This window comes from Rhinatrema bivittatum, unplaced genomic scaffold (assembly GCF_901001135.1).
Source record: "Rhinatrema bivittatum unplaced genomic scaffold, aRhiBiv1.1, whole genome shotgun sequence".
In the NCBI taxonomy this organism is placed as follows: Eukaryota; Metazoa; Chordata; class Amphibia; order Gymnophiona; family Rhinatrematidae; genus Rhinatrema; species Rhinatrema bivittatum.
Window position 1 is genome coordinate 60,583 of NW_021820864.1, and position 24,359 is coordinate 84,941.

The following is a 24,359-nucleotide window of genomic DNA, read 5'->3' on the forward strand; positions in this document are numbered from 1 at the left end:
ACTTTCACTGACTGTAACTGTGATTGATGCTGACAGAGGGAAGTCACTTTCACTGCCTGTAACTGTGATTGATGGTGAAAGAGGGAAGTAACTTTCACTGCCTGTATCTGTGATTGATGCTGACAGAGGGAAGTCACTTTCAACTCCTGTAACTGTGATTGATGCTGACAGAGGGAAGTCACTTTCAACTCCTGTAACTGTGATTGATGCTGACAGAGGGAAGTCACTTTCACTGCCTGTATCTGTGATTGATGCTGACAGAGGGAAGTCACTTTCACTGCCTGTAACTGTGATTGATGCTGAAAGAGGGAAGTCACTTTCACTGCCTGTATCTGTGATTGATGCTGACAGAGGGAAGTCACTTTCACTGCCTGTAACTGTGATTGATGCTGACAGAGGGAAGTCACTTCCACTGACTGTAAATGACTTATAGAACCAGAGAGAGAGTCAATGTCTGTGGTGGCTCCTGAGTTTGACAATGTGCATTATTAAACATTCTCCCCAGAGCTAGGAATTTGTGGTAATTTTGTCATTTGCTGAGGAGAAACGATCCTTTATTTATTTATTTATTTATATTTAATTTTTATATACCGATGTTCCTGTATAATATACATATCACACTGGTTTACAAGGAACTAAAACTGTCGCCTCACTGGGCAGAATACATTGGAACAAATAACAATGATGTACTTACAGATAAATAATTTAACTGAATATAGTACTACTCAGAAACATATGTATAGGAAGAGAAAGGGGACCGGGGACTACAATCTCATCGTATTCCTCGGGTCTTAGTTCTCCGGGAATGCTTGGGCATTTACATGTTGTTTCACTGTTTATTGAACTGAGATGATTTTAAGTTGAGTTTTATACATCACAGAGGTCCGACGTTTCCGGAAAACTAAAAAGTAATCAACAAAGCCAAGGCTCTGCTTTTCTAAACTGAGTCCTGATTTCCTGTGCAAGCCGGAGTGACATTGAAGCTGTCACACTCACACTGACCTGCCACTTTCACTGCGTAGAAGACAGAATCATCTCCAGTGTCACAGACAAACTCTCCCGAGTCCTGCGTCCTCGCTGCGGGAATAACCAGCCTATGATGGACCCCTTCACTCTCCACTCTCAGGCCTTCATTCAGCTCCACCTCCACACCATCCTTGTACCAGTGCACCAGGGCACCCCCTCGTGACAGCTCACAGCTCAACACCACAGGCTCCCCCGTCAGGTACTCATGGACAGCATCATCATTGGTATTCACAATTCTCACGGGCAGATCTGCAAATCCAAAAACACAAACAGGAGAGGCAAAGTGAAACTGGTTCCCTGCTGACTCTGCAGAGACATAGCATCCTGAGATAGAGAACATCCTGAGATAGAGAACATCCTGAGATAGAGAACACGTGTTCATGCTGACCCTGCAGAGACATAGCATCATGAGATAGAGAACACGTGTTCATTCTGACTCTGCAGAGACATAGCATCATGAGATAGAGAACACGTGTTTCATGCTGACTCTGCAGAGACATAACATCCTGAGATAGAGAACACGTGTTCCATGCTGACTGTGCAGAGACATAACATCATGAGATAGAGAACACGTGTTCCATGCTGACTCTGCAGAGACATAACATCATGAGATAGAGAACACGTGTTCCCTGCTGACTCTGCAGAGACATAACATCCTGAGATAGAGAACACGTGTTCCCTGCTGACTCTGCAGAGACATAACATCCTGAGATAGAGAACACGTGTTCCATGCTGACTCTGCAGAGACATAACATCCTGAGATAGAGAACACGTGTTCCATGCTGACTCTGCAGAGACATAACATCCTGAGATAGAGAACACGTGTTCCATGCTGACTCTGCAGAGACATAGCATCCTGAGATAGAGAACACGTGTTCCCTGCTGACTCTGCAGAGACATAACATCCTGAGATAGAGAACACGTGTTCCATGCTGACTCTGCAGAGACATAGCATCATGAGATAGAGAACATTTGTTCCATGCTGACTCTACAGAGACATAGCATCATGAGATAGAGAACACTTGTTCCCTGCTGACTCTGCAGAGACCTAGCATCATGAGATAGAGAACATTTGTTCCCTGCTAACTCTGCAGAGACATAACATCATGAGATAGAGAACATGTGCTCTATGCTGACTCTGCAGAGACATAGCATCATGAGATAGAGAACATGTGCTCTATGCTGACTCTGCAGAGACATAGCATCATGAGATAGAGAACATTTGTTCCATGCTGACTCTGCAGAGACAAAGCATCATGAGACAGAGGACATTTGTTCCATGCTGACTCTGCAGAGACCTAGCATCGTGAGATAGAGAACATTTGTTCCCTGCTGACTCTGCAGAGACCTAGCATCATGAGATAGAGAACATTTGTTCCCTGCTGACTCTGCAGAGACATAACATCATGAGATAGAGAACATGTGCTCTATGCTGACTCTGCAGAGACATAGCATCATGAGATAGAGAACATGTGCTCTATGCTGACTCTGCAGAGACATAGCATCATGAGATAGAGAACATGTGCTCTATGCTGACTCTGCAGAGACAAAGGATCATGAGATAGAGAACATTTGTTCCCTGCTGACTCTGCAGAGACATAACATCATGAGATAGAGAACATGTGCTCTATGCTGACTCTGCAGAGACATAGCATCATGAGATAGAGAGCATTTGTTCCATGCTGACTCTGCAGAGACATAGCATCATGAGATAGAGAACATTTCTTCCATTCTGATTGTAGAACAAGGAAGATATTCTGTGTCTTTCTTAAACTAAGATCCATGTTTATGATTATCTGTTCTACAGATTGTCTGTGCTTTACTTCCAGTCCCATTACCTGACACTTGCACTGTGAACGTCAGGGTGTCTTGTACTGCATCACAAATATACATCCCTGAGTGCTCAGGGCGGGAGCAGGCGATCAGCAGGTTTCTCTTCCTGCCCTCTGACTGGATGGAGATGTCATCACCTGGAAGAACTTCCTGACCGTCCCGGAGCCAGCGGACCAGTGCCTCGGGTCTGGAGACCTCACACTCCAGGAGCAAGAACTGACCTGAGACCAGGGTCTTCCTGCACTGCTCTTCTGGGATCTGCGTGATGCTGACCTGAGGGGCTGAGAATAAGAGGCTCTGTCACTGATTAACTGTGACTCTCACCAACAGACGAGAGACCCCGTCACTAACACCCACAGACACTCCCTGAGACTGACACACGAGCCCTGTCACTGATTAACTGTGACTCTCACCAACAGACAAGAGACCCCATCACTAACACCCACAGACAGTCACTGAGAGTGACACACGAGCCCTGTCACTGATTAACTGTGACTCTCACCAACAGACAAGAGACCCCGTCACTAACACCCACGGACACTCCCTGAGACTGACACACGAGCCCTGTCACTGAATAACTGTGACTGTCACTAACAGACGAGAGACCCCGTCACTAACACCCACAGACAGTCACTGATACTGACACACGAGCCCTGTCACTGATTAACTCTGACTGTCACCAACAGACAAGAGACCCCATCACTAACACCCACAGACAGTCACTGAGACTGACACACGAGGCTCTGTCACTGAATAACTGTAACTGTCACCAACAGACAAGAGATCCCGTCACTAACACCCACAGATAGTCACTGATACTGACACATGAGCCCTGTCACTGATTAACTGTGACTGTCACCAACAGACAAGAGACCCCGTCACCAACACCCACAGACCGTCACTGATACTGACACATGAGCCCTGTCACTGATTAACTGTGACTGTCACCAACAGACAAGAGTCCTCATCACTAACACCCACAGTCACTGAGAGTGACACGCGAGCCCTGTCACTGATTAACTGTGACTGTCACCAACAGACAAGAGACCCCGTCACTAACACCCACAGACAGTCACTGATACTGACACACGAGCCCTGTCACTGATTACCTGTGACTGTCACCAACAGACAAGAGTCCTCATCACTAACACCCACAGACAGTCACTGAGACTGACACACGAGCCCTGTCACTGATTAACTGTGACTGTCACCAACAGACAAGAGACCCCGTCACTAACACCCACAGTCACTGAGAGTGACACGCGAGCCCTGTCACTGATTAACTGTGACTGTCACCAACAGACAAGAGACCCCGTCACTAACACCCACAGACAGTCACTGATACTGACACACGAGCCCTGTCACTGATTACCTGTGACTGTCACCAACAGACAAGAGTCCTCATCACTAACACCCACAGACAGTCACTGAGTCTGACACATGAGCCCTGTCACTGATTAACTGTGACTGTCACCAACAGACAAGACTCCTCATCCCTAACACCCACAGTCACTGATACTGACACACGAGCCCTGTCACTGAATAATTGACTGTCACCAACAGACAAGAGATCCTGTCACTAACACCCACAGACAGTCACTGAGACTGACACACAATGATCTGTCACTGAATAACTGTGACTGTCACCAACAGACAAGACTCCTCATCACTAACACCCACAGACAATCACTGAGACTGACTCAAACACTCATGAATCACTGTTACTTGCTGTACAAGTGTTTCTATCACTGATTATCTATAACTGTCACTAACAGACTTAAAGCCCTTTCAAGGCCTGTATCTTTGACTGTAGCCAACAGATAAGACTCCTTGTCACTGATTTTATATATATATATATATATATATATATATATATATATATATATATATATATATATGAGGGCACTGAATCAGAGACCTTTCCACTGGCTGCATGTGACTGCCGCCAACAGACAGTAATCCCTGTGACTGACACCCAGACATGGCAGTCACTGTGACTGATTGACTGCCGCCAGCAGACAGGAGTGCCTGTGACTGCCTGTACCTGTAAGTGATGACAAGTACAGAGAGCGGAGGGCCTAGCGGCTGTGAGGCAGTGCACGTCACATGTCGTCTAGTTACAATTTCAGAGAATGCCGAGATGTAGTACATGTGGGCACCAGCGATATAGAGAAGTTCTGGAGAACAAACCTATGATTGTAGGTAGGAAACTAAAATCCAGGATTCCTAGTTTCACACACACAGGACCCCTGAGGCAGGCTGAGGCCGAAGATGAGATGATGGTGCAGGGAGGAAGCGTTCAGGTTTATTGGGGTTGTGATAGCTTAGCCCAGTAGTGTGAACGCCACCTTCCCCAGGATGGGCCCAGGTGGTGATTACCTAAAGGAAGAACCCTAAAGGTAGGCAGTTAGAGGGGTGGAATTAGGGAGGGAACGTAGGTCATGATTTGCACTGATTTTCAGGATCCACAGACTGGCAAATGAAGCGGGGACTCAGCTCCATAATCCCGTCCTCCTCCTCAGTGATTCTCGGAGTTTGTCGCTTGCTTTCCTGATCTTTCTTTCTGCCACCTCCACTCGCAGGGAGTGGAGGTGGCACCCCTCTACCTGCCTACCTTTAGGGTTCTTCCTTTAGGTAATCACCACCTGGGCCCATCCTGGGGAAGGTGGCGTTCACACTGCTGGGCTAAGCTATCACAACCCCAATAAACCTGAACGCTTCCTCCCTGCACCATCATCTCATCTTCGGCCTCAGCCTGCCTCAGGGGTCCTGTGTGTGTGGAACTAGGAATCCTGGATTTTAGTTTCCTACCTACAATCATAGGTTTGTTCTCCAGAACTTCTCTATATCGCTGGTGCCCACATGTACTACATCTCGGGTGGACCGTTCTGTTCTCTGGCAAGGTAGAAAAATCCAGGAGCCTGCCTGATTGGTGGAATTGGTGTAATCTGGATACCCGTTGGTCTCACGCGGGAGCGGGAGTGGTAAAAGCTAGCATCCCTCTTCGCTGGTATCCTAACCGAGGAGAGAGGATTTGCAATAAACGTAGAGAGCTATTGAAGGGTCTCGTGGCGGTCTTGCAATTGAGCCACTGTCTTCTGGAGCTTGTGCACGAAGAGATTATCTGCAGTGCATGGCAGATCAGCTAGAGTATCTTGGACTTCGGGCCATAAATCAGAGGCCGTAAGCCAGGTTACCATTTATTTATTTTATTTATTTAGCATTTTTCTATACCGACTTTCCAATAACAGAATTACTGATCAATTCGGTTTACATTTTAAACAATAACAACAATGACAAGTAAATGTCTTACAATGAACAGGTCGAATTAACTTGGATTAAGATATATGGGGGTAATAACATAATTAACATGTACGGAGCCTAATATAGGCTAGAGGTTGGGTTTTGATAATAGACTGCCAAAGATCATGTGATTTCTAGAGAAGATCTATATAGTTCTCTAGCGTGTTACCACTGAGGGGATATTGGCAGGGATATTTCGCAGGTTGATGTTATGGGAAGGCTTGGTTGAATAACCAAGTCTTGAGTCTTTTTTTAAATGTAGTGGAGCATTGCACTGATCTGAGCTCTGATGGGAGAGTGTTCCAGAGTTGAGGCCCAGCTGTGGAGAAAGCTCTTTTACTTAATGCTGACTTCATCGGTGGAATTTGAAGGTTGTTTTTGTAGGCTTGTCTCACTGGTCTGGAAGATGTGTGGAGTTGGAGAGGGAATGTGAGCTCGAGTGGTGCCAGGTTGTGTATTGCCTTGTGGGTTACTGAGAGCACTTTGAATAGTATTCTGAATTTGACGGGAAGCCAGTGTAGGCTTTTTAAGATGGGTGAGATGTGGTCTCTTTTGTTGGACTTGGTTAAGATCCTCGCTGCAGCGTTCTGCAGCATCTGTAGCGGTTTTATGGCATTGGCAGGGAGACCCAGTAGAAGTGAGTTGCAGTAATCTATTTTCGTGAGAATGATTGCTTGTAGAACTAATCGGAAGTCTTTGAAATGTAGGAGTGGTCTCAGTCTTTTTAAGACTTGTAATTTGAAGAATCCATCCTTTACGATGTTATTTATGAGTGATCTGTAATTCATTTGGTTATCAAGTATAACTCCTAGATTTCTGACTTGTGGGGTTATTGTTAATTGAGTTGACAAGATGGTACTTGGAAGTGTGTAGGTTCCGTTTTGGGAAATGAGGAGATATTCTGTTTTGTTTTGATTAAGGATCAAGTTGAGGCTAGTGAGTAAATTGTTGATGGCTTGTTGGCAAGAGTTCCAGAAGTCCAGAGTTTTTTGGAGAGATTCAGTAATTGGAATCAGTATCTGAACATCGTCTGCATATAAGTAGTGGACGAGATTCAGGTTGATGAGGAGCTGGCAGAGTGGCAGAAGGTAAATATTGAATAAGGTTGGAGAGAGTGATGATCCTTGTGGGACTCCTAAGTTGCAGGTGACTGGTTGAGATTCTTCCTTGTTGACCTTGACCTTATACTGTCTGTTCTGTACATCTAGAACAGAGTCCTGTTGCTGGCAACAGGAGGACATTTTGAAGCAATCACATGTTGCTCGAATTTCATGTGGATGGCAGAGAAGTTCCTTTGGTGTTGTGTCAAACATAGCTGGTAAATTGCAATATGTGACACCAATATGGTTTCCTATTCAAGAGACTTATAAACACACCAGTTGCTCGATGATACATTTAAGTTACAACGTTATATGCTTATCTTTATCTATCTTTACACTGTTTACACACAGTAAGGCCAATTTATTTGGTTATACACTATAATACCTGTTTATACACTGTTGCTTTATGCTTTAAATGTAACTAGTTGTTTGTTCACGGTTACACTATGCTTTATCTGTAATAAGTTGTTAAAACTGTAAACCGGAGTGAAGGCAGCTTGCTATACTTCGGTATATAAGAGTCCAAATAAATAAATAAACAAACAAATAAATAAATAAATAAATAAATAATGACCTAGAACCTCCCGAAACTTCTGGTCCTTTTTAGTGACCAGGTCGAAAGGAATGGTTTCAGACATGTTCTTAACTTAGGTCTCGATGGGATCGAGCCGAAGCAGGATTAGAATGCCCATCGCCCCTCGAGGATCCCGGGATAGGTATAGGGGTCTATGGAGGCTCAGAAGGACTAGTCAGCATCAATGACTTGGGCTGTCTTTGGTAGGTGCCACAATGATGCGGTGCCACAACGGTGTGAACATCGATGGCTCCAGTGTTAGTAGATTCCAGAAGGCATCGATGACAGCCTGACAGATGAGGACGTCCAGCTCCTCCCTGGAAGCTGGTATTAGTAGCACAGCTACAGGGGGAGACAGGCTCGGCGTTACTGGAACTTTCACATGAATCTGTGGTGGCTCAGTACCTCGGCGCCTTGGGTGCAGAGGAGCATGGAGACTCTTGTACCCGGGCCCGCTTTGCAACTGGCTCAATGGACATTGATGCCAGTGGGGTATCAGTGCTGGCACCGAACGCGGAACCATGTCGGTGCCAGCGACGTTGTTTCCCAGGGTGCTCGGCCCAGTCATTCTCTAGCACCGAGTAAACTGCCACCGATGTCCACAATGGTGAAGGTAACGGATGGTTACCGTGGCAGTAATGATGTTTCCCTCAGTGCTCGGCCTGGTTATTCTCCAGCACTGAGGAAGATGCCCTCGCTGTCTCGGATGGCATTGGTGACGGATGGTCACCGTGCCTCTACTGCTCTTGGCATTGTTTTTCGCCCAAGGATTACAACGGGCTCTGGTTTAGAACCCGAAGTATGGAGCATTTTCTTTAGTTGAGGACATCGATGGAGGCTTTGATAGTATCGACGGCGGCATTGAAGGCATCAACGAAGGCATGGACGGAGTACCGATGGCATTGATGGAGGCACCGATGGCATCGACGGAGGCATTGATTTGATGGGGGCCATTGGAGTTGACGGGCATCGAAGGGCATGGACGACCTCAATGGCAGCCCTGGCGGCAGTGGGAACCATGGACGTTCCAAACCCTCTAGCCCCAATGGACCCGGTGGAGGTTCGCAGCAAGGACACTCGCGGGTATCGTGGGGCAGACCAAGGGTGAAAAGAAGGCTGCAATTTGGTTGGTAACCCAGGGGAACCATTAGTGAGGTGAAAGGAACTGATCAAAAAACAGGGCATAGTATTCATCGAGTGTCGATGAAATATACGCGAAGGGAGACCCGTGTAGGGAAAAATTATTTGTGAAGTAAAATGTCAAGTGTTTCCATGAGGAAAAGTTGTGAGAAAAATCTCACAGAGCTCCTAAACGCGAGGCAAACTGCATCGCGGAAAAAAAGAGACTGAAGGAAGACCCCTGTGGACACAGAAATCATGGCATACTGGGCATACTCAGTGTGCCAGTCAAAGCTTTCTAGAAACTTTGACAGAAAATTTTTCCGTGATAGGGCTCCGTCCAGTGACGATACCCACATGTGAGGATTACCATCCTGCTTGTCCTGGGAGAAAGGGGATAGACTCAGGAGTAATCTTAGGAAATATTTCTTTACAAAGAGGGTAGTAGATGCAGTGGAAGTGGTAGAAACAAGAACAGTAAGTGAATTCAAGAAAGCATGGGGTAAATACTGGGGATCTCTGAGGTAGTCATGGGAATTGTAAAGCTCTATAAATCGGTCAGATGGGCAGACTAGATGAGCATGTGTTTTTTTCTGCTGTCTTGTTTATGTTTCTAAGTTAAGACTAACCAACCTTGTCTATTACCACGTTATGAAGAGGGATTACATCTCCCCTTCTCCAATCCCATAGGACTGCGCCTGTCTCCAGAGATCTATTGAATAGATACTTTAGCAGAATCACCAGAACCTCTCTCAGATCCCTTAATATTCAAGCATGTTTCCCATCCAGCCCACAGAGTCAGTGATCACTGACTGTAGCTGTGCCAGACATCCACTTATTAATTATTCCTGTGACTAATGACAATAGTGTTGGCAATGCATCCTATTTAGATAAAATCTTTGGGCCACTGGGCTGCTCTTTTATATGACAGCTCCTCCCCAGTCGTTGGCACAGTGAGTCCCTCATCAGCTTCTTCCCCTGGAGGGAGCAAGAGTGTGCCCCCCCCCCCCCATGCCTGCTGCTTTCTCTGGCGGGGGCAGGATTAACTCCTTTAGCTGTTCTCCCAGGTTGACGTGATTAATTTCTGCTGGCAGAACTCTTCGTAATGAAGTTTACCTTGTATATGTAGAGCTGCTGACTCTCTTATGCCTTGTGCAATAAACAGGACCTCTGCGCCATCATGCTTGTAGAGGGCTCCTTGTATCAGCATGGAATGCTGGGTCTTTTCATGCTTCATGTGGTATCTTCTGCCCTCATCATCATCACCATCATTCACCTGCTTTCCATTCACTAACCACCTCCCAGTGACTGAGGCAGAGAGCTCCACATGAAACTCGGCATCTTCTCCTTCTTTCACTAACACATTCTGCAAAGGTTTCCGTATCTGAACCAATGGCACTGAAAAAGAACAGAGCAGAAGGATTAAAGCAGAGCTAGAATGAGAGAGGGGAAAAGCAGAGGGAGAGGGAGAGGAGGAGAAAGAGGGGGAGGAGAGGGAGAGAGTTGTTTCATATGTAGAAATAAAGACTGAAACCTGCTAGAGAATGGGTGCCATGTTGTATTACCCAGCAAGCAACACACAATGTTTATGTAACAGAGACAGGAAGCAGAAAGCAGTGAGATATACAATCAGCCACAAGGTGGCATCAACCTATAATCTAACTTCTGTAAATTCTCTTTTTTCTTTGTTCAGTATATGCACAATTTTCTATTGTAAAACATCTACAGATTATGTCCTTAGGAGGCTTTGAGTGTCAAACTCCACGAGACTAGAAAGGGTTTTTCTGTGCATGCAGCTGCTGATCTATGTGGCATCAGTGGGCTGTTATCTCTCCTGGCTCTCATGCTTGACCCCAGATTTCCAACAGCTGCACCTGCTTGCTCAGGAGTCCCATCATTACTGTTCCCATTGATCCTCTACTCTCCAAGCTCGCTCAGGAGTCCCATCATTACTGTTCCCATTGATCCTCTACTCTCCAAGCTCGCTCAGGAGTCCCATCATTACTGTTCCCATTGATCCTCTACTCTCCATGCTCGCTCAGGAGTCCCATCATTACTGTTCCCATAGATCCTCTACTCTCCATGCTCGCTCAGGAGTCCCATCATTCTGTTCCCATAGATCCTCTACTCTTCGTGCTCACGCAGGAGTCCCATCATTACTGTTCCCATAGATCCTCTACTCTCCCTGCTCGCTCAGGAGTCCCATCGTTACTGTTCCCATAGATCCTCTACTCTCCGTGCTCGCTCAGGAGTCCCATCGTTACTGTTCCCATAGATCCTCTACTCTCCGTGCTCGCTCAGGAGTCCCATCGTTACTGTTCCCATAGATCCTCTACTCTCCGTGCTCGCTCAGGAGTCCCATCGTTACTGTTCCCATAGATCCTCTACTCTCCGTGCTCGCTCAGGAGTCCCATCGTTACTGTTCCCATAGATCCTCTACTCTCCGTGCTCGCTCAGGAGTCCCATCGTTACTGTTCCCATAGATCCTCTACTCTCCGTGCTCGCTCAGGAGTCCCATCGTTACTGTTCCCATAGATCCTCTACTCTCCGTGCTCGCTCAGGAGTCCCATCGTTACTGTTCCCATAGATCCTCTACTCTCCGTGCTCGCTCAGGAGTCCCATCGTTACTGTTCCCATAGATCCTCTACTCTCCGTGCTCGCTCAGGAGTCCCATCGTTACTGTTCCCATAGATCCTCTACTCTCCGTGCTCGCTCAGGAGTCCCATCGTTACTGTTCCCATAGATCCTCTACTCTCCGTGCTCGCTCAGGAGTCCCATCGTTACTGTTTCCATAGATCCTCTACTGTCCGTGCTCGTTCAGGAGTCCCATCATTACTGTTCCCATAGATCCTCTAATCTCCATGCTCACTCAGGAGTCCCATCATTACTGTTCCCATAGATCCTCTACTCTCCTTGCTCGCTCAGGAGTCCCATCATTACTGTTCCCATAGAACCTCTAATCTCCGTGCTTGCTCAGGAGTCCCATCATTCTGTTCCCATAGAAAGAAGAGGATCACTTTGCTGGTGGCTGAAAGGAATCAGTAAGTTTTGCTTGGGAATGTTTTCTAAAAGTATGGGGGAGAAGTAAACTATTGGGATATATTATTTAGTGTGTTTTAGGTGCTTTTAATAGTCAGTAAGGCAGCTAATAAATAGAAGTTAGTGTGTTTGTATTTCCCTTCTCTCCTGCCCCTCTCCCACTCACCCCTAGCTCATCCTTTAATTTATAGGCAGGTGCCACTTTCACAATAAAAAAAACAAAAAATCAGCCTATTAACTTCACTTCAGGAATTCTCCACACCTTATTGAAAGTTTGATCATTCCCCTGTAGGCCACTACTAGACATATAGTGAATACTCTAATACATTTAAAGGATGTTAATTAGCCACATTCTTACTCCCTTAGCAGCCTAAAGCTTAACTAGGAACTGAACAAATTTAAGATGAAGGCAGCAGTCCAGCAGCAAGAGGGGGGCTTCCCAGTCTTTTGCATCGAGTGTCGCATGTATGATTTTTTTATCCGCCGGTGAGAGGTTGTACTTGTGCATCCGATGCAAAGAGCTCCTGGCTCTCAGTGAATGAATCCGATCTCTGGATGCTAGAGTGGCAGACCTGGAGGAACTGAGGCAATCAGAGAGGTATATAGATGAGACCTTCAGGGACATAGTAGCCAAGTCCCAACTTCAGACTGGCAGCCCTGGTGCTGCTTTGGAGGAAGAAGGTCTCATGATTGGAGAGCATCAACCTGGTGTAGCTGGAAAGGATCCTGTAGCAAGAACCTGCTCTCCAGGTGGGACATTGTCCTTTCACACCGAGGATGTGTCTCCAAGGCCTACTGCCCAGGAGGGAAGGGTTAGGTCGGCCATCATAGTTGATGATTCAATTATTAGGAATTGTAGACAGTTGGGTAGCTGGTGGGAGTGAGGATCGCCTAGTAACATGCCTACCTGGTGCGAAGGTGGCGTACCTCATGCATGACCTAGATAGGATTTTAGACAGTGCTGGGGAGGAGCCAGCTATTGGGGTACATCGTCTCATCCACACATTGAGACTCCAGAAGACGTTTGATAAAGTTCCTCAAGAGAGGCTCTAGGAAAAGTAAAAAGTCATGGGATAGGTGGCGATGTCCTTTCGTGGATTACAAACTGGCTAAAAGACAGGAAACAGAGAGTAGGATTACATGGACAATTTTCTCAGTGGAAGGGAGTGGGCAGAGGAGTGCCTCAGGGATCCGTATTGGGAACCTTACTTTTCAATATATTTATAAATGATCTGGAAAGAAATACAACGAGTGAGGTAATCAAATTTGCAGATGACACAAAATTGTTCAGAGTAGTTAAATCACAAGCAGATTGTGATAAATTGCAGGAAGAGCTTGTGAGACTGGAAAATTGGGCATCCAAATGGCAGATGAAATTTAATGTGGATAAGTGCAAGGTGATGCATATAGGGAAAAATAACCCATGCTATAGTTACACAATGTTAGGTTCCATATTAGGTGCTACCACCCAAGAAAGAGATCTAGGCGTCATAGTGGATAACACATTGAAATCGTCGGCTCAGTGTGCTGCGGCAGTCAAAAAGCAAACAGAATGTTGGGAATTATTAAGAAGGGAATGGTGAATAAAACGGAAAATGTCATAATGCCTCTTTATCGCTCCATGGTGAGACCCCATCTTGAATACTGTGTACAATTCTGGTCGCCGCATCTAAAAAAAGATATAATTGCGATGGAGAAGGTACAGAGAAGGGCTACCAAAATGATAAAGGGGAATGGAACAACTCCCCTATGAGGAAAGACTACAGTGGATAGGACTTTTCAGCTTGGAGAAGAGACGGCTGAGGGGGGATATGATAGAGGTGTTTAAAATCATGTGATGTCTAGAATGGGTAGATGTGAATCGGTTATTTAGTCTTTCAGATAATAGAAAGACTAGGGGGCACTCCATGAAGTTAGCATGTGGCACATTTAAAACTAATCGGAGAAAGCTCTTCTTCACTCAACGCACAATTAAACTCTGGAATTTGTTGCCAGAGGATGTGGTTAGTGCAGTTAGTATAGCTGCGTTTAAAAAAAGATTGGATAAGTTCTTGGAGGAGAAGTCCATTACCTGCTATTAATTGAGTTGACTTAGAAAATAGCCACTGCTATTACCAGCAACAGTAGTATGAAATAGACTTAGTGTTTGGGTACTTGCCAGGTTCTTATGGCCTGGATTGGCCACTGTTGGAAACAGGATGCTGGGCTTGATGGACCCTTGGTCTGACCCAGTACGGCATGTTCTTATGTTCTCTACTCTGAATGCTTGGGTATGTACTCACACAGAACGACTGCTTGGCCCTTCAGTTGAACCACCTGTTCAGGCTCTCAAAGGTCCACAGAATTACAGGGTTAGACACTTTCCTCAATGTCCACCAAATATGAGCAGGAAGTGACTTTTGAATGCAGGTAGCCAGTTTACAATGGCTTGTTTGATCTCCCAGTGGTTTCAAGATAATTGGCTCATCAGTATTCAATGTAGGAAAACCCTTAGAAGATATGGCATAGTTTGACTTAAAAATTTGCCTCGTGTCGCAGTCTTTCTGATACACCTTGGTATCACCCAGGGCTCGGATAGTTTATCAGTTACTGGCAATGATGTCTTCAGTCTCCTGACTGCTATCCATGCTTTTCTAAATGTGTTTCTCCTATAGAGTTTAGCTTTTCAAGGGTTTTTGCCATCACTTTTTGCCTTCTTGCAACATGTTTTTCACTGTCTTCTGCTGGGCTCTGACCTATTCTGGGTATGGGGGCACACAGGAAGGGCCACAGACCACACAAAGCCCCATGACCTCCCGACATAGAAATAATGGCAGAAAAGATCCAAAATGGCCCATCCAGTCTGCCCAGCAAGCTTCTTATGGTAGAGTTCTCTCAAGGCTCTTAGGGTTTTATTCACTCAGAGGCTCTTCCTGCTCACCAGTCAAGCACAATAACCCCCTATATACCCCCTCTCACACCCCTACATTCATACTAAGTCTTAGCTTCGCCTACATGCATTGATCCATTCGGGCTGAGAGCTTGTCATCGTGATCCTGCTCTGCTTCTTCATCAGAGTCACCACAGCCCACGATGAGGATCTCATCCGCTACCGACTTGATACCACTGAGCTCTGCTAACAATCCCTGCTGCTCCTGCTGATGCCCCGCTGGTGCTATCGAGTCTCCTGTCACAGGGGTCCAGAACATGCTTTTGTCATCCAAATTACATTCCCAGAATGCATCCCATGCATCACTCAGGCCTGAGGCAGCCTGCGTAAGACATCTTCAAGCACTGGAATGCATAATCACACTGCCTCAGTGCTAGGTTTAGAAACTCTAGATCAATACAAATTCTCAAAATCTCCAACTTCCTTACTTAAACCATCTGCTTATGCAGTAGATCAGTTTGGTCACCAGTGCAAGATGTCCAACTGTTTCATGCATGTCAGCTGTACCTTTCTCTCTGGATTTATGGCTACTGGTACACTGGATGGAACATAATGAATTGTTGAAATACTGGGATGAAACTCAAAATGCACTTCTCCTAAAACATGTTCCACTGGTCCATGAAACACATCACCATATGCATTCATCAGCTCGACAACAGTCTGGTGCCCTGATGTGTTATGCAGTTTATCTCAGCAGGAATGGTGAACTGGATCAGCCCGAGGCTCTCACATATTGAACCAAACAGCAGTAGCCTCTGAGAGGCTTTCATCATCTCAAACTCAGGCTCATGAGTACAGCCTTGTACTCTCTGCTGCATTTGAGAAAATCCCTAGGATGTCGAACTCTCCCGAACATAGCTTCAATTTGGTGCCTATTGGTTGTAGTTCTACCTTCAAGGCCAGCCTTATCTTTGCTTTCAGACACATGACATTACATGTCGCCCCAGAGTCCAGCTCACAGCACTGCAGTGTATTATTAAATCTCAGATTCACAAACCATTTGTGTCCTGTTGTTCGCATAGTGCTGAGCTTTACTAAGCAAGTCTGCATCATCTGACTTGGATATCTCCTCCAGTTTCTGCAGCTAACTCTCTGTGTTTTCCTTTTACTCGATAGACACTCTTACAAAATGATTCAGGCTACCGCATAATTTACATGTTTTTCCATATGCAGCACATTGTTCTCGCTCACTTGAGGTTTGTGCATTGCCACAGTACTTACATCTGCAGATTCGGTTGCAGGTGGCTTTTCCTGCTGTTACTTATTGCATAAGCTATCCATGCTTTGCTGATGCTTATTTATATTTATTTAAAAGGATTCATAGCCTGCTTTATCCATTGTTTGAGGTGGGATACATCAGCACAGACATTAAATAACACATACACAGTGCTAATGCTGACAGTGGTTTATTTTATTTTCATTAATTTTGGTTGTAAACTGCTTTAATTTGGTTTGGAATGGGGATATATTAAAACTAAATTAAATAAACCAAACTCAACACAGGCAAACAGAAAAGGCAATGCCTGCTAGAAATTATCTTTCAAGAAACAAAACTAAGATCACCAAAGATGGCCTCAGAGGCTGGGCAGGAGGTCATTCCCCTGTCTGAAGAAGGTCATTGGCCTCAGAGGCTGGGCAGGAGGTCATTCCCCTGTCTGAAGAAGGACATTGGTCTGAGAGGCTGAGCAGGAGGTCATTCCCCTGTCTGAAGAAGGACATTGGTCTGAGAGGCTGAGCAGGAGGTCATTCCCCTGTCTGAAGAAGGACATTGGCCTGAGAGGCTGGGCAGGAGGTCATTCCCCTGTCTGAAGAAGGACATTGGTCTGAGAGGCTGGGCAGGAGGTCATTCCCCTGTCTGAAGAAGGACATTGGTCTGAGAGGCTGGGCAGGAGGTCATTCCCCTGTCTGAAGAAGGACATTGGTCTGAGAGGCTGGGCAGGAGGTCATTCCCCTGTCTGAAGAAGGAAGGTGGCCTGAGAGGCTGGACAGGAGGTCATTCCCCTGTCTGAAGAAGGACATTGGCCTGAGAGGCTGGGCGGGAGGTCATTTCCCTGTCTGAAGAAGGACATTGGTCTGAGAGGCTGGGCAGGAGGTCATTCCCCTGACTGAAGAAGGACATTGGCCTGAGAGGCTGGGCAGGAGGTCATTCTCCTGTCTGAAGAAGGACATTGGCCTGAGAGGCTGGGCAGGAGGTCATTCTCCTGTCTGAAGAAGGACATTGGCCTGAGAGGCTGGGCAGGAGGTCATTCCCCTGCCTGAAGAAGGACATTGGCCTGAGAGGCTGGGCAGGAGGTCATTCCCCTGTCTGAAGAAGGACATTGGCCTGAGAGGCTGGGCAGGAGGTCATTCCCCTGTCTGAAGAAGGACATTGGTCTGAGAGGCTGGGCAGGAGGTCATTCCCCTGTCTGAAGAAGGACATTGGTCTGAGAGGCTGGGCAGGAGGTCATTCCCCTGTCTGAAGAAGGAAGGTGGCCTGAGAGGCTGGACAGGAGGTCATTCCCCTGTCTGAAGAAGGACATTGGCCTGAGAGGCTGGGCGGGAGGTCATTTCCCTGTCTGAAGAAGGACATTGGTCTGAGAGGCTGGGCAGGAGGTCATTCCCCTGACTGAAGAAGGACATTGGCCTGAGAGGCTGGGCAGGAGGTCATTCCCCTGTCTGAAGAAGGACATTGGTCTGAGAGGCTGGGCAGGAGGTCATTCCCCTGTCTGAAGAAGGACATTGGTCTGAGAGACTGGGCAGGAGGTCATTCCCCTGTCTGAAGAAGGAAGGTGGCCTGAGAGGCTGGACAGGAGGTCATTCCCCTGTCTGAAGAAGGACATTGGCCTGAGAGGCTGGGCAGGAGGTCATTCCCCTGTCTGAAGAAGGACATTGGCCTGAGAGGCTGGGCAGGAGGTCATTCCCCTGTCTGAAGAAGGACATTGGTCTGAGAGGCTGGGCAGGAGGTCATTCCCCTGTCTGAAGAAGGACATTGGTCTGAGAGGCTGGGCAGGAGGTCATTCCCCTGTCTGAAGAAGGAAGGTGGCCTGAGAGGCTGGACAGGAGGTCATTCCCCTGTCTGAAGAAGGACATTGGCCTGAGAGGCTGGGCGGGAGGTCATTCCCCTGTCTGAAGAAGGACATTGGCCTGAGAGGCTGGGCAGGAGGTCATTCCCCTGTCTGAAGAAGGACATTGGCCTGAGAGGCTGGGCAGGAGGTCATTCCCCTGTCTGAAGAAGGACATTGGTCTGAGAGGCTGGGCAGGAGGTCATTCCCCTGTCTGAAGAAGGACATTGGCCTGAGAGGCTGGGCAGGAGGTCATTCCCCTGTCTGAAGAAGGAAGGTGGCCTGAGAGGCTGGACAGGAGGTCATTCCCCTGTCTGAAGAAGGACATTGGCCTGAGAGGCTGGGCAGGAGGTCATTCCCCTGTCTGAAGAAGGACATTGGCCTGAGAGGCTGGGCAGGAGGTCATTCCCCTGTCTGAAGAAGGACATTGGTCTGAGAGGCTGGGCAGGAGGTCATTCCCCTGTCTGAAGAAGGACATTGGTCTGAGAGGCTGGGCAGGAGGTCATTCCCCTGTCTGAAGAAGGAAGGTGGCCTGAGAGGCTGGACAGGAGGTCATTTCCCTGTCTGAAGAAGGACATTGGTCTGAGAGGCTGGGCAGGAGGTCATTCCCCTGACTGAAGAAGGACATTGGCCTGAGAGGCTGGGCAGGAGGTCATTCTCCTGTCTGAAGAAGGACATTGGCCTGAGAGGCTGGGCAGGAGGTCATTCTCCTGTCTGAAGAAGGACATTGGCCTGAGAGGCTGGGCAGGAGGTCATTCCCCTGCCTGAAGAAGGACATTGGCCTGAGAGGCTGGGCAGGAGGTCATTCCCCTGTCTGAAGAAGGAAGGTGGCCTGAGAGGCTGGGCAGGAGGTCATTCTCCTGTCTGAAGAAGGACATTGGCCTGAGAGGCTGGGCAGGAGGTCATTCTCCTGTCTGAAGAAGGTCATTGGCCTGAGAGGCTGGGCAGGAGGTCATTCCCCTGCCTGAAGAAGGACATTGGCCTGAGAGGCTGGGCAGGAGGTCATTCTCCTGTCTGAAGAAGGACATTGGTCTGAGAGGCTGGACAGGAGGTCATTCCCCTGTCTGAAGAAGGAAGGTGGCCTGAGAGGCTGGACAGGAGGTCATTCCCCTGTCTGAAGAAGGACATTGGCCTGAGAGGCTGGGCAGGAGGTCATTTCCCTGTCTGAAGAAGGACATTGGTCTGAGAGGCTGGGCAGGAGGTCATTCCCCTGTCTGAAGAAGGACATTGGCCTGAGAGGCTGGGCAGGAGGTCATTCTCCTGTCTGAAGAAGGACATTGGCCTGAGAGGCTGGGCAGGAGGTCATTCTCCTGTCTGAAGAAGGACATTGGCCTGAGAGGCTGGGCAGGAGGTCATTCCCCTGCCTGAAGAAGGACATTGGCCTGAGAGGCTGGGCAGGAGGTCATTCCCCTGTCTGAAGAAGGAAGGTGGCCTGAGAGGCTGGGCAGGAGGTCATTCTCCTGTCTGAAGAAGGACATTGGCCTGAGAGGCTGGGCAGGAGGTCATTCTCCTGTCTGAAGAAGGTCATTGGCCTGAGAGGCTGGGCAGGAGGTCATTCCCCTGCCTGAAGAAGGACATTGGCCTGAGAGGCTGGGCAGGAGGTCATTCTCCTGTCTGAAGAAGGACATTGGCCTGAGAGGCTGGGCAGGAGGTCATTCCCCTGCCTGAAGAAGGACATTGGCCTGAGAGGCTGGGCAGGAGGTCATTCCCCTGTCTGAAGAAGGAAGGTGGTCTGAGAGGCTGGGCAGGAGGTCATTCCCCTGTCTGAAGAAGGACATTGGCCTGAGAGGCTGGGCAGGAGGTCATTCTCCTGTCTGAAGAAGGACATTGGTCTGAGAGGCTGGGCAGGAGGTCATTCCCCTGTCTGAAGAAGGACATTGGTCTGAGAGGCTGGGCAGGAGGTCATTCCCCTGTCTGAAGAAGGACATTGGTCTGAGAGGCTGGGCAGGAGGTCATTCTCCTGTCTGAAGAAGGACATTGGTCTGAGAGGCTGGGCAGGAGGTCATTCCCCTGTCTGAAGAAGGACATTGGTCTGAGAGGCTGGGCAGGAGGTCATTCTCCTGTCTGAAGAAGGACATTGGTCTGAGAGGCTGGGCAGGAGGTCATTCCCTTTCTGAAGAAGGAAGGTGGCCTGAGAGGCTGGGCAGGAGGTCATTCCCCTGCCTGAAGAAGGACATTGGTCTGAGAGGCTGGGCAGGAGGTCATTCCCCTGCCTGAAGAAGGACATTGGTCTGAGAGGCTGAGCAGGAGGTCATTCCCCTGTCTGAAGAAGGAAGGTGGCCTGAGAGGCTGGGCAGGAGGTCATTCCCTTTCTGAAGAAGGTCATTGGTCTGAGAGGCTGGGCAGGAGGTCATTCTCCTGTCTGAAGAAGGAAGGTGGCCTGAGAGGCTGGGCAGGATGTCATTCTCCTGTCTGAAGAAGGAGATTGGCCTGAGAGGCTGGGCAGGAGGTCATTCCCCTGTCTGAAGAAGGACATTGGTCTGAGAGGCTGGGCAGGAGGTCATTCCCCTGTCTGAAGAAGGAAGGTGGCCTGAGAGGCTGGGCAGGAGGTCATTCTCCTGTCTGAAGAAGGACATTGGCCTGAGAGGCTGGGCAGGAGGTCATTCCCCTGTCTGAAGAAGGACATTGGTCTGAGAGGCTGGGCAGGAGGTCATTCCCCTGTCTGAAGAAGGACATTGGTCTGAGAGGCTGGGCAGGAGGTCATTCCCTTTCTGAAGAAGGTCATTGGTCTGAGAGGCTGGGCAGGAGGTCATTCCCCTGCCTGAAGAAGGTCATTGGTCTGAGAGGCTGGGCAGGAGGTCATTCTCCTGTCTGAAGAAGGAAGCCTTTAGCTCTTACAGTCTGGCAGCAGGGTCCAGCATGCAGACTGTCCAGGAAGGCATTTCAAAGATGGCCACGGAGAACGCTTTCTCCTGACTCCTGAGAAGCGAGCAAAATGTGGTGAAGGAAAGTCAAGGAGGCCTCCCTGTGCTAAACAGGCAGAATGGCTCAGATCCCAGGCTATCTATGACTATTCAGCAACGTTTATATCAACGCTGCAAGCTAGTGTGATATGTTCCCTGATTTTAGTCTTAGTCAAGACCTGCAGCCGAATCCTGTGCTATCTGAAGTGCTGGGGATCCGATGCACACAGAGTTACAATCGTCCAAGGCTTAAAGCACTGTCCACAAGTCTGCAGGGCTCAGCCCAGGTCTGAGGTGACACAAAATTCATAGGAGCCAACCCTCAGGCAGTGTATGGGACGAGTTAAGCTGGATAACTTGTGCTGTTGCATATACTTCAGCTGCAGGAAGCCGGCCATGTTTGAATGCAGCTCTTCAGGTTATCTGACCTTGTGTGGCTGCTTAACGCGCTACATATTTGGGTATCAGGATAAGTAGCACAATAAAAATGTAAAAAGGTCATTTGCTGGCCAGTGGCCCAATGCTTACCCCACTGCACTATGTGCACACTGCCCCATGAAACCTCCCCAAAATCCCCCCTTATAGTAAAATGTCTTGGGCAGGGGGGGATCTCAAATTGCCCTGACCTCCTGCTGCCCTTTTGGACACTGTTCTAATAAGAGGTTCCCTGCCAGCTCCCTCCCCACCCACACACACACAAATCTCTTCCCCTCACCCCTACCCCCCCAATAATCTCTTACCTATTACCAGCACTTCCAGTGCTGCTCTGCTCTGACAAGCGTGAGGGGCAAACAGGAAAGGAAACTGAACAGAACAGGGTGAAGCACAAACAAGAAGGTCACTACCCAGGGGCTACAGCAAGGCAAGAGAGAGGGTGAAGTGGCACAGGAGAGAGAGGGGAGAGAGGAAACGGGAGAGAGAGAGAGGGTGAAAAGATTCAAAAGGAGGGTGAAGAGATGCAGGACAGAGGGTGAGGGTTTCAGAGTATTAATTACTCAGGCATGCACTGCCTGGGACTGGGGCTATAGAGTATTAATTACTCATTCATGCACTGCCTGGGACTGGGGCTGTAGAGTATTAATTACTCAGGCATGCACTGCCTGGGACTGGGGCTGTAGAGTATTAATTACTCAGGCATGCACTACCTGGGACTGGAGCTGTAGAGAATTAATTACTCAGGCATGCACTACCTGGGACTGGTGCTGTAGATTATTAATTACTCAGGCATTATAGAGAATTAATTACTCAGGCATGCACTACCTGGGACCGGGGCTGTAGAGTATTAATTACTCAGGCATGCACTGCCTGGGACCGGGGCTTCAGAGAACTAATTACTCAGGCATGCACTACCTGGGACTGGGGCTGCAGAGAACTAATTACTCAGGCATGCACTGCCTGGGACTGGGGATGTAGAGTATTAATTACTCAGGCATGCACTGCCTGGGACTGGGGCTTCAGAGAACTAATTACTCAGGCATGCACTGCCTGGGACTGGGGCTTCAGAAAACTAATTACTCAGGCATGCACTGCCTGGGACTGGGGCTTCAGAGAACTAATTACTCAGGCATGCACTGCCTGGGACTGGGGCTTCAGAGAACTAATTACTCAGGCATGCACTGCCTGGGACTAGGTCTGGAGATTATTAATTACTCAGGCATGCACTGCCTGGGACTGGGGCTGCAGAGAACTAATTACTCAGGCATGCACTGCCTGGGACTGGGGCTTCAAAGAACTAATTACTCAGGCATGCACTGCCTGGGACTGGGGCTTCAGAGAACTAATTACTCAGGCATGCACTGCCTGGGACTAGGTCTGGAGATTATTAATTACTCAGGCATGCACTGCCTGGGACAGGGTCTGCAGAGAATTAATTACTCAGGCATGCACTGCCTGGGACTAGGTCTGGAGATTATTAATTACTCAGGCATGCACTACCTGGGACTGGGGCTGTAGAGTATTAATTACTCAGGCATGCACTGCCTGGGACTAGGTCTGGAGATTATTAATTACTCAGGCATGCACTACCTGGGACTGGGGCTATAGATAATTAATTACTCAGGCATGCACTGCCTGGGACTGGGGCTGCAGAGAACTAATTACTCAGGCATGCACTGCCTGGGACTGGGGCTGCAGAGAACTAATTACTCAGGCATGCACTGCCTGGGACTGGGGCTATAGAGAACTAATTACTCAGGCATGCACTGCCTGGGACTGGGGCTATAGAGAATTAATTACTCAGGCATGCACTGCCTGGGACTGGGGCTATAGAGAATTAATTACTCAGGCATGCACTGCCTGGGACTGGGGCTGTAGATTATTAATTACTCAGGCATGCACTGCCTGGGACTGGGGCTATAGAGAATTAATTACTCAGGCATGCACTGCCTGGGACTGGGGCTGTAGATTATTAATTACTCAGGCATGCATTGCCTGGGACTGGGGCTATAGAGAACTAATTACTCAGGCATGCACTGCCTGGGACTGGTGCTGCAGAGTATTAATTACTCAGGCATGCACTGCCTGGGACTGGGGCTGCAGAGAATTAATTACTCAGGCATGCACTGCCTGGGACTGGGGCTGTAGATTATTAATTACTCAGGCATGCACTGCCTGGGACTGGGGCTATAGAGAATTAATTACTCAGGCATGCACTACCTGGGACCGGGGCTGTAGAGTATTAATTACTCAGGCATGCACTGCCTGGGACCGGGGCTTCAGAGAACTAATTACTCAGGCATGCACTACCTGGGACTGGGGCTGCAGAGAACTAATTACTCAGGCATGCACTGCCTGGGACTGGGGATGTAGAGTATTAATTACTCAGGCATGCACTGCCTGGGACTGGGGCTTCAGAGAACTAATTACTCAGGCATGCACTGCCTGGGACTGGGGCTTCAGAAAACTAATTACTCAGGCATGCACTGCCTGGGACTGGGGCTTCAGAGAACTAATTACTCAGGCATGCACTGCCTGGGACTATGGCTTCAGAGAACTAATTACTCAGGCATGCACTGCCTGGGACTGGGGCTTCAGAGAACTAATTACTCAGGCATGCACTGCCTGGGACTAGGTCTGGAAATTATTAATTACTCAGGCATGCACTGCCTGGGACTGGGGCTGCAGAGAACTAATTACTCAGGCATGCACTGCCTGGGACTGGGGCTTCAAAGAACTAATTACTCAGGCATGCACTGCCTGGGACTGGGGCTTCAGAGAACTAATTACTCAGGCATGCACTGCCTGGGACTAGGTCTGGAGATTATTAATTACTCAGGCATGCACTACCTGGGACTGGGGCTGTAGAGTATTAATTACTCAGGCATGCACTGCCTGGGACTAGGTCTGGAGATTATTAATTACTCAGGCATGCACTACCTGGGACTGGGGCTATAGATAATTAATTACTCAGGCATGCACTGCCTGGGACTGGGACTGCAGAGAACTAATTACTCAGGCATGCACTGCCTGGGACTGGGGCTGCAGAGAACTAAT

General features: G+C 48.2%; 1 protein-coding gene across 1 annotated transcript in view; it reads right to left on the minus strand.

The window, feature by feature from the left end:
• LOC115082242 (obscurin-like protein 1) overlaps nucleotides 1-15,182 on the minus strand; it is a 65,417-nt gene extending 50,235 nt beyond the window's left edge. The window contains exons 1-4 of the mRNA XM_029586490.1: nucleotides 14,993-15,182; nucleotides 10,072-10,353; nucleotides 2,865-3,140; nucleotides 1,003-1,275 (exon numbers count right to left, since the gene is read on the minus strand). Coding sequence (XP_029442350.1) covers nucleotides 1,003-1,275; nucleotides 2,865-3,140; nucleotides 10,072-10,353; nucleotides 14,993-15,182 — 1,021 coding nt within the window. The remainder of the gene's footprint in view (nucleotides 1-1,002; nucleotides 1,276-2,864; nucleotides 3,141-10,071; nucleotides 10,354-14,992) is intronic.
• Nucleotides 15,183-24,359: the final 9,177 nt, after the last annotated feature.